The 10,463-nt window shown below is 36.0% G+C and overlaps 1 protein-coding gene across 1 annotated transcript in view; it reads right to left on the bottom strand.

Annotated features, from left to right (window-relative positions):
* Positions 1–10,463, bottom strand: part of LOC122799215 (myosin phosphatase Rho-interacting protein-like) — a 2,938,789-nt gene that overhangs the window by 2,008,276 nt on the left and 920,050 nt on the right. Inside the window, exon 6 of the mRNA XM_044068133.1 lies at positions 8,577–8,715. Within this exon, the coding sequence (XP_043924068.1) occupies positions 8,577–8,715 (139 nt within the window). The remainder of the gene's footprint in view (positions 1–8,576; positions 8,716–10,463) is intronic.

Genomic DNA, 10,463 nt, shown 5'->3' with positions numbered 1-10,463 from the left:
TATTCTGAAATCAAAGGAATTTACTAGTAGAAATTGTAATAGAGTTTTTGATATTCAATTCTTTGCCAACTGTAATACTGATTGGGCCATTTATATGGCCTGTTGTACTTGTCACTCATTTTATATTGGGCAGACCTCCCGACCCTTTAGGCTACGTGTATCCGAACATCTGAGTGACATTAGATGTAAAAGAACATCCAATGCTTTATATAAACATACACTTATACATAACACAGCTCAATTTCATTTTGTAATCATTGATAAACTTATTGGTGATAGAACTAACAAATGTGGCTGGCATAAAAAACTTGATGCTAAAGAAAAGAAATGGATCACCAAACTTGGTGCTCTCTTTAGCCCAGGGCTTAATGAATATTTATGAAGAATCTTGTTAGTATATATTTAATGAATATTCATGAATACAGCAAATCCTGTCAACCAATCAACTATTTTTGATGAATGTATAAAATCACATGATTATTGGCTTTTTTGCTTAACACTGAAGAAGGCAAGGTTAAATCCGGGCTGAAACCAGTTTGTTTTAAGAGCTTTTCATGTTGTTATAGTAGTTTCTAATAAACTACTTATTATTGGACGGCTCACTTGTTGCTGGCTTGTGTTTCTTCTCTTTATCCTGTTTTAAGCCGTGCAACTCCCTACGTGCAGGGGAACTTTGTATGCGATACACGTGGATTGACTTCCTGCTGGGGGATCCATGGTGAGCTGTGTTGGCGTTATCGTCGATATCTTCATGGTTGACAAGTTTGCTTTGTTAACTTCGAATTTCCACGTAGTTTGGATGATTTTTTTTCTCAAATATATCTTATATTACTAGACGACCAGCTATACCACTTTGTTATGCTATATGAACAAGGATTCATGTGTCAGCCATTCACGTCAAGCTTATTTGTATTGATGTGAACAACAGACGGGTCGGCACATTTACTTTAGTGAGTCGCTATCTACTATTGCGGTTTGGCTTACTTTCTGTTCCTTTGGAAACTTATACTATTCATTTTTGTGCAAGGATTAACAATCAAAGGGCTACAATTATAGCTGATGCTTTATCTCCAGAACTAACGCTTGTGGCAGACGTTGTATTATCATCATTCTTGGGCTACTACGCATATTGCCAAGCGGCTATAAAGGGACAAACACGATCCGTTTTTTCAAGTTGTTTATAACTGAAACCCATACCACAAGTTCTCTATATATGGATTTATATTTAAGTTATTCACGCCAAGTTTATTTTCATTGATGTCAACTACAGATGGGTCTGCACATTCATTTGGGTGAGCCGTTATTTACTAAATGTGGTTTGGCTTATTTTTCGTTCCTTATGGAACCTATATTGTTTATTTTGATTTAAAGACTCACTAATAAGGTGTCATAGCTGAGGCCTTATCTTTAGAACTAATGTTTGGGGCAGACATAACATTATTATAACTCTTGGCTACTACGTACCTTGATGAGCGAATTTAAAGGGACAGACATTACTTGTTGCCTGTAACTGAAATTTTCTTCGGAGTTCTATATATATGACTGTGACTGCGCTCAAGGTCGTGGTTTCATCAAAGACTATCTTTTCACTTGGAAATATTTGGGAACAAATCTATGCTTCTTTTAAGCTAACTGTTGGTGTACTCAGTTATATTCTACTGTGTTGGCACTCAAGAACGTAATTAATAATATATGTGTATAACGGATAGAGCTCATTATTGGACTATTTATTATTTTACTTTGGGAACTGTCCAAAAATTTTTTTGTAACATCGATGGGTAGATGAGTAGAATATTCATAGAATTGATGAAAGACAATGAATATGTATATATCTATGAGTGATAGTATGAATAATTAGTGAAATAATTTTCTTTCACTATTACTATTGTTCGTTATATCAAGAATATTTACATTACTACATTAGCTGTGTTGAATATTTCATGTGATTACTGTGCTTGTGTAACAACTACCATCACAATTTTAATAATACATGGTAGCAAGATTTATCTTTCTATCTTGGTACAAATATTGCTGTACTTCTCCTTTGTGGTTAACTGCTACACATTATATATTTTATTCATAAGTTATCTATATGGGAGATTATTAGTGGTTGTTCCATGGATATAATAATCTTTTTTCAATTTGGCAAACACCACTTAGTATGTTGCTCTAAACACTTATAAAGGTTCTTTCAAACTGAAAAGAACTACAGGCCCCAGGAGATTGTTTCTATATATTATATAGGACTCATCTGGGAAATACAAATAATTTTTTCTATTTATGATAAACATTGGACAATCTATAAATGTTTTATTTGAGTTAATTTAGCAACATATCCATTACTATAAGACTTTTTTTCAGTCTTTACTATGTTCCCCTTCTACTTGTGAATTTACATAATATTATTATTATCAGTGGATGACTCCTACTGTTATATACTCTCTTGGAAAACATACTAGTTAGTATACACTAAGAAATATATGACCTAATTAATACTTGAATTTCATTGAACGATACAGGGTCTATATGCCATGGTTTGTTTTTTTCCTCTTGAACCACCAAAATAATCACAATTAATAAACACTCTATTATTTCTATTTATATAACTTAATAAGTTGGGTGCCAAAACTTGACTCTAGTCTTATTGACTATTACTGAAGGTACTTTACCATTATTGTCCTGTGACAGACGTGGTAATATGGTGCACAACTTTTGTACTTACCATTATATGACCATTATTGTCTGTTTACCATTGGATCTATATACAGGACGTGGTTGTTTATAATAATATTACCCTCATTTAATATAGGAATATACACTAATTATGGATTTGAATAAAATACTTTTGGACTTATCATCGGATAAGGATGATCTTGCAGTTTTTGGCATTGGTGATGATTCTGAGGGCTCTGGGAATATCATTTCCATGAAGCCTGAACAAAAATGTGAGAAACTTTTTGTTGAACTTAATAAAAATATGAAAATACTTAGGTCTTGTGTTTGGCACCACAAACTACTCAAAGCTTATTTGACTAAGGGCATTTGCCCCAGGGGTCTGAGGGTTAAAATTCAGCCTTTGGTTGCGGACCCTGATCAAAGTTTAACCACAGAATGGTCCCTGATCCAACAAGAATGTTCAATGAAGTTTGTTAGTTCTCTATCTAAGTATTATATTAGGATCATTGATAAAGAAACAACGCAAGTGTTAAAACTAATAGAGGACTGTAATCAATATCAAAATAAAACTTTCTTTTCAGCTTTACTATCAAAGCTTAGCACTGATCTGCTAAGTTTCGATACTCTTCTAAAAGAAAGGAAACTCAAAAAATTTTCTCGTGATCTTTCTGACTACGAGAAAGGACAACCTTTTAAGAATACTAGACATGTTAGATTCCAAGATGGGTATAATAAAAATAAAAATAAAAATTTATCAGGTTCCAAAAGAAAACGTCCACGCTCGATTCTTAAGGGACGTAGTAATAATACTGAATCTACTGATTATGATACTTCATCAGGGACAGATACAGAAACACAGCTCACCATGTACTCCCCAACTACCAAACGAAAAAACTACACTCCCCCTTTAGGGAACATAGAGGGAGGAGGGGTGGCAGGAAACACAGGAAAAGTTACAAGTCTACAAAATTTGATGGAGATACTAACGAACAAATAAACAATGTATGTAACATCTCTGATACTGCACTTACATCTGAACAAATATCTTTATTAAATAAAGGATTATCTTTCATTCCGGGTTTTTTTGTTTCTGAGGATATTTTTACACAAGATTTATTTTCTTTTTGTAGACTCATTAATCTCAAACTATTTTTTCAGGACAAGGGGGATGATGAACAGGTACAAATGAATACCTTTAAATTTCATGCTTCATCATTTATACCCCCGATGCATCCTACTGTTAATTTATTTTTACGTAGTGTACTTAATGAGCTACACTTTCAGTCTAATCATTGTCTACCTATGTCAAATAACATGACGGATGGAGAGATATCCTGTTTGGAAGAACTTGTACGGAACAAAGATTTGGTCATTATCAATGCAGACAAAGGGGGAGCAGTTGTGGTGTTAAACTGGAGCTATTATGATATCGAAGCTCATAAACAATTGGGCGATGCTCGTTATTACACTAAAATGCCACTTGATCCCACCCCTGTATTTAAAAAAGAAATTGATGCTTTTTTACACTCTGCAGTTGATAATGGGATTATAACTACCAAAACAATGAATCACCTAACAATCACTGACCCTGCTAGACAGTTTATTTATTTTCTGCCAAAAATACATAAGGATCTTTTACATCCACCAGGCAGGCCCATTGTGTCGGGTATGGGCTCACTTACTGAGCCACTATCTGAATTTCTGACTATGTATTTGAAACCTTTGCTATCATTTGTTAGATCTAGAATTCAGGACACTACTCAATTTTTGGGTATTGTCAACGATATGCAATTAGAACAGGATTGGTGGCTTTGTACATTAGATGTAAGCTCATTATATACAAATATCCCACACTGGGCCGGACTTGAGGCTATTGAATTTTGGCTCTATAAATCGAATATGTACCAACCAGGATTTAATACTTTTTTGTTAAATCTGACTGAGCATGTGCTTACTAAAAATGTTTTTTTCTACAATCAGGAATGTTTTTTACAGATCAGAGGAACAGGGATGGGGGCTTCTTTTGCCCCCATATATGCTGATCTGTTCATGGCTTATATTGAACAGATTATGATTTATGATGACACTCATAATCTGTACTTACCTGAAATCGACATTTGGCGAAGATATTTGGATGACTGCTGGATGGTGTGGATCAGATATTTCATATCTACAGGAATTTATGGAATATTTAAATGATAATAAATGGGGAATACAGTTTACCATCACCTATTATCAAAAAATCGATAACATTTTTGGATGTTTTGGTTACTAGAAATAGGGATAACACTCTTAAAACTGAAACTTATAGTAAGTTTCCCCAATATAACACCTTACTCCATGCCTCCAGCTTTCATCCAAAGCATATCGCCAAAAACATTCCAAAATCTCAATTCATCAGAATTAGACGTAATTGTTCTGATGATACTAGCTTTGCTCATCATGCTCAAGATCTACATAATAGATTTATTGATAGGGGCTATAACTTAGGGTATGTTACAATGGCAAAAAATTTTGCCTCGGGCTTACATAGATCAAACCTTTTGATGTATAAAAAGAAACCTATGACTAAAAACACTCTACGTTTCACAACTACATTTGGCAGAAATACTAATAAATTGATGAGGATAATCAATGATAATTGGAATATATTGGAAGCAGATGTCAAAATTCAAAAGATTATTCCTAACAAATGTTCTTTTTCCTTCCGTAAAGGAAAGAATTTAGCAGGATATTTTAATCATTACAAACATCACTCTGAATCTACCTTGCCCCAGGTGTACCAAACAACTATCTTGGGGGATAAACTCATTGGCTGTTTTCCATGTGGCCATTGTGTTAATTGTAAATTTATTCTGAAATCAAAGGAATTTACTAGTAGAAATTGTAATAGAGTTTTTGATATTCAATTCTTTGCCAACTGTAATACTGATTGGGCCATTTATATGGCCTGTTGTACTTGTCACTCATTTTATATTGGGCAGACCTCCCGACCCTTTAGGCTACGTGTATCCGAACATCTGAGTGACATTAGATGTAAAAGAACATCCAATGCTTTATATAAACATACAGTTATACATAACACAGCTCAATTTCATTTTGTAATCATTGATAAACTTATTGGTGATAGAACTAACAAATGTGGCTGGCATAAAAAACTTGATGCTAAAGAAAAGAAATGGATCACCAAACTTGGTGCTCTCTTTAGCCCAGGGCTTAATGAATATTTATGAAGAATCTTGTTAGTATATATTTAATGAATATTCATGAATACAGCAAATCCTGTCAACCAATCAACTATTTTTGATGAATGTATAAAATCACATGATTATTGGCTTTTTTGCTTAACACTGAAGAAGGCAAGGTTAAATCCGGGCCAAAACCGGTTTGTTTTAAGAGCTTTTCATGTTGTTATAGTAGTTTCTAATAAACTACTTATTACTGGACGGCTCACTTGTTGCTGGCTTGTGTTTCTTCTCTTGACACTGGAAAGGACCAATTTCTGCTAAATCGAGGTGGCTGTACCTGTAAGAAATTCTTCACTGTTTGCATAGATTTTGCCTTATCCTCCATTTTATTTAATACCTCTTCTGCCTTAACACCAAATAAAATATCCTGCTGTAAAGGAACATCCAATAATTTTGCCTTAACATGATCAGGTAAAACTTGTTCTTTTAACCAAGCATGCCTTTGTATCACAGATCCTGTAACTGCTGCTCTACAAGAAGCCTCTAATGAATCAAAACCACATTGCAGAGTATGTTTTCCCACTTGTTCAGCTGCATGCAATAAATCCTGCATTTCCTTACAGTCAGGATGTTCTGAACTTGTAAGCATTTTCTCTTTTAACAGAGACATTAAATATTGTTGGTATTTAAGCATGTGAAACTGGCAATTTAAAGCCTCACTGCTAAAGTTGCAGAAGTGTAAACTTTCTTCCCCCATCTGTCTAATGCTCTAGAATCCCTGTCAGAAGGAACTGGATTTTTAGCTGTGGAAGCCTTTACCCCTTTGGGACCCTGAGAAATAACTTCTGGGTCAGCAACAGGGTTTTTATAAAGACATTTGTGAGAGTCAGGGGATTCTGTAGTACCCGTCTGGCTTGACTGGAGCAGGGGTAAAGAATCAGGATTTAAACTGGATTCAGAGAACACATCATCCACAATATCTAACACTGGCGGAATAGCAAGGGGCCTGTGCTGAGGCAATAAAAGAAAGTCTCTGAGCCTTTTCTTGGATTCTGAGTAATCCTGGCCCTCCCAATGGAAATGCTCCCTCATGGTATGTAAAGTTTCCCCAAAAGAGTAATCCTCAGGAGGAGAGGCTGAAGGAATTGATTCTTCAGCATCAGAGTCCTCATAGGGGGGTAAAGAATATCCCTGGTCTGAAGAGGAATCAGAAGAAATGGAAACCTGGTCAGAGGAATCAGTCTGTATCCTGCCTAGGTATTTTATCTGGGGGGGATGGGAACCCCTGATCAGAGTAATTAAGTCTTCGGCCATTTTAAGCATCTGTTTTTTTGGCATGGAGGCCTGTCCAGGTGAACGCTGTACTTGATTCTTTGTCTTTAATGGAGTTTTAGACTTGGCTGTAGATTTAATGGTAAGTTGTGAAGTTCTGAAAAACACCCTCAGAAGCCAATGCCTGCTCAGCGGCTCCGGACCCATCTGAGGGGTTAGTTTCCGTAGGCCCAGTACCTTGAGTTTCCAGAGGCCTAGACATCTCCATGTGGGAGTCGGAGGTGGCCTGTGGCTCTGAGGTAGTGGGTGTCAGGGGCTGCGAAAGCACCTCACTGAGAACCGGCGACTGGCCTAGAAGAGGCTTCATTGTCAGTTTTGGGCCTCGGATGCCTGTCCTTACCCTTGTCTTTGCGTTTTTTGTGTATTCGGGTCGTCGATTGTTCCGACGGCATGGTATAATTGAACCTTCGGCCAAAGTAATGGTGAGCAAAATCAAACCGACGTTTAAGAGTGCATTTGTTAAATCTAGCACAAAACCGACTAGTGACATCGTGGTCTGGGCCTAGGCATGGAATACATTAAGAATGAAAATCCTTATGAGGTATTTGCGTCCCACAAGAAATACAATTATTAACTTTTACTGACATCGGTCTGAGGCAAGAAAAAGTTTCCCCAATGGGGTACTTAGCTTTACTGAAGACTCGGTTCTGAAATTCGAATTGAAAATCTCAAGAGTCGGCCAACCGGCACTTGCAAACTGCTTTTGCTTTGGGCACCGCGCGGCAAGAAAGATTGAAGAAAATGGCGTTGGCTGCATCTTGTATACCCCTGGCGCACTGACGTCAGGGAAGAAGCAACAGCAACCGATGCCGGACCAAGACTTTGGAACTCTGGCCGACTATGGATCGCCTGACGGCAGGATAACCCAAGTGTAATGACTGCAGCAGTGAAACACGATGAACATCTGGAAGAGGAACCTTTAGGAAAAAGTGAAGAAACAAATTGCAGTGAAATAAATGAAAACTGCGAGAACAATACGTGCAGAGTAATATTAACGAGGAGGAGGAATGAGGTTTAAAAGAAGGCAGGAAATAAGAAAACTATGTAATACTGGACTAATGACAGTTATATAAAGAATGAAAACATATGTGATGTATAATGTATGTATAAGAAAAAAATGTTAATATGGTTTGTTTTCTTTTCTCTTAATGTATGTTTTCCTATGCCTTAAGTGATAAAAGTGGTTAAAAAAATAAAATTTGTATGATACTTAAATAAGATAATCCTTTGATAGCTGCCCAAATGATGGCCTTATACTACTAGCTTTCAGATCGTGAAGGAACAGATGGGTCTGAATGATTGTAGGAAAACTGAAGGCTGATGGGCAACTGGTATAAAATAACACTTGCAAGGAGGGGGGATGCTTACGCAGTAACTTACCTCCTGTTACACCAAATACTCGTCCCTGGAAGCCACTGTCATTAATCTCTTCCTGCCACAAACTTGAACGTGAATCTGGGACCCTCTCTGCTTCTGGAATGCCTGATCCAGTGAGTGCCACCTTAGCTGGACCAGGTTCCTATAAAATACAACAAAAAAGTATTATCACAGCACTCTGTAAGTCCAGTGATAATGATTATAAATATAGCAAGAATAAAATTTCTTAAAACACTGTTCCTTGTAACACTGCATGCATGGGAAACTGTTGACCTCTAACCTGAAATCATCATCAGTAACATCAACAGTTTCACCACTCTCTCCTCATATATCCAAAACTAATACTCATTAAAACAGTCCAAGTAGCCCTAACCACTTCCACTTTCCTAATTACTTTACTTTTCAATCCTAAATGTAACAAATACATTCATAGTTACTGTACTACTAATACATCATACTACATTACAAGCCACCTTCACCCCTATCTAATATTTCCATAGATAAGCTGTCTCTTTTCATTACTTTAACTACTAGAAATTGCAATTACAGTATCATTTGCAATGTTATATATCTCTCTACTATATACAAAAGCCTGTGTCTATTTCTAATGAATGACCAACACTGTATATACTCATGCAAGTGAACCACGTTGCTCTGTTTTCTAAATAATGTACAAGTAAGCTACTGTAAAGCTTTTTCTCTCATCTATGTATACTTACCTATATTTTGTATTTCTTCTGATATAATGTAATAAAATTGTATGTACATGTCAAAACTGGTGTTAAATGTGAAGCTTTTCTCCCTGGGCGCCTGCAGAAAAATAGTTTTATCCCAGTTGGACTTTCCCAATAAACAAGGATAAATACATAACAAAAATAACATTCAATATCTTAATCAATGATTTTCACACCCTTGCACCTATTACATTTAGATGCAGCAACTACTTACACAGACATCTGCTGCTATGAATACAAGGAACACGTTGGCATTTTTCTAACTAGATGTTAAGATGTGCTGGAACTTAAAATGTGTCTTTTCAAAGATAACTCAAGAGACCCAATTGTAAGAAAAATGGGTATATCTAGCCTAATCATTAGAAAGCCAAGAGGTAAAATGCATTTAACTGAGAGAACAAATTAAACCAAACCAGGTCTTCTACTGTCATAACAAAAGCAAAACAAAAGGGATTTAAGAAAAAAAGAATGAGCAAAAAGAAAAAAAATAGTAATAGAGATTGCGCACTCTTAAGGCACATCATAAGAAACATGCACACCCACTACAAATTTTGACATGATCTGCACTGAATGATACAAAGGCTACGTCACAAGAAACATTCACATTATACACAAAGCTTAGCATTTAATTTCATGCAAAAATCAAACACTCCTGCAAATACTATTCAAAGGCATGGATGTAGTGCAAAACTAGTGGCATCACAGATGAAAATGCTCTTTCTATTATGTCAGGTTCCTAATTTCTACCTCAGCAAAGGAAGCTCTATGAGAGGGTCAATTTCTCTACCATTTAAGGACTAAAATACAAATAAATGAGAGACTCGGGTCTGAACATAATTTCTTATAGACTGAAACGCAGTGGTGCTTTCTTTAGAGCATCTTCTCCATCTTAAATTTTAGCTCTTCTAATACAATCTCAACGTCCATTGTGTTGCACATTTTAATTTGATAGCAAGTACACAATCTACATCGTTTGCATTTGATGTGCATTTGTCAGACTTCTACTGTATTGTGTTTACTTTTTAAGCATGTACATACATTTTAATTTTAGAGTGAAAGGATTAACCTGCCTAGTTTGCTTAATAAGATCTGAAGACACAAGATGATGTGACAAGAAAGCAGAACTGGAGTGGGAAGCTGTAATAGACAGTGAGAC

Source organism: Protopterus annectens, chromosome 4.part0 (genome assembly GCF_019279795.1).
Source record: "Protopterus annectens isolate FY-2018-M chromosome 4.part0, PAN1.0, whole genome shotgun sequence".
Lineage (NCBI taxonomy): Eukaryota > Metazoa > Chordata > Ceratodontiformes > Protopteridae > Protopterus > Protopterus annectens.
The sequence above is the reverse complement of the archived record's forward strand: the minus strand, read 5'-3'. Positions and strand labels throughout refer to the sequence as shown.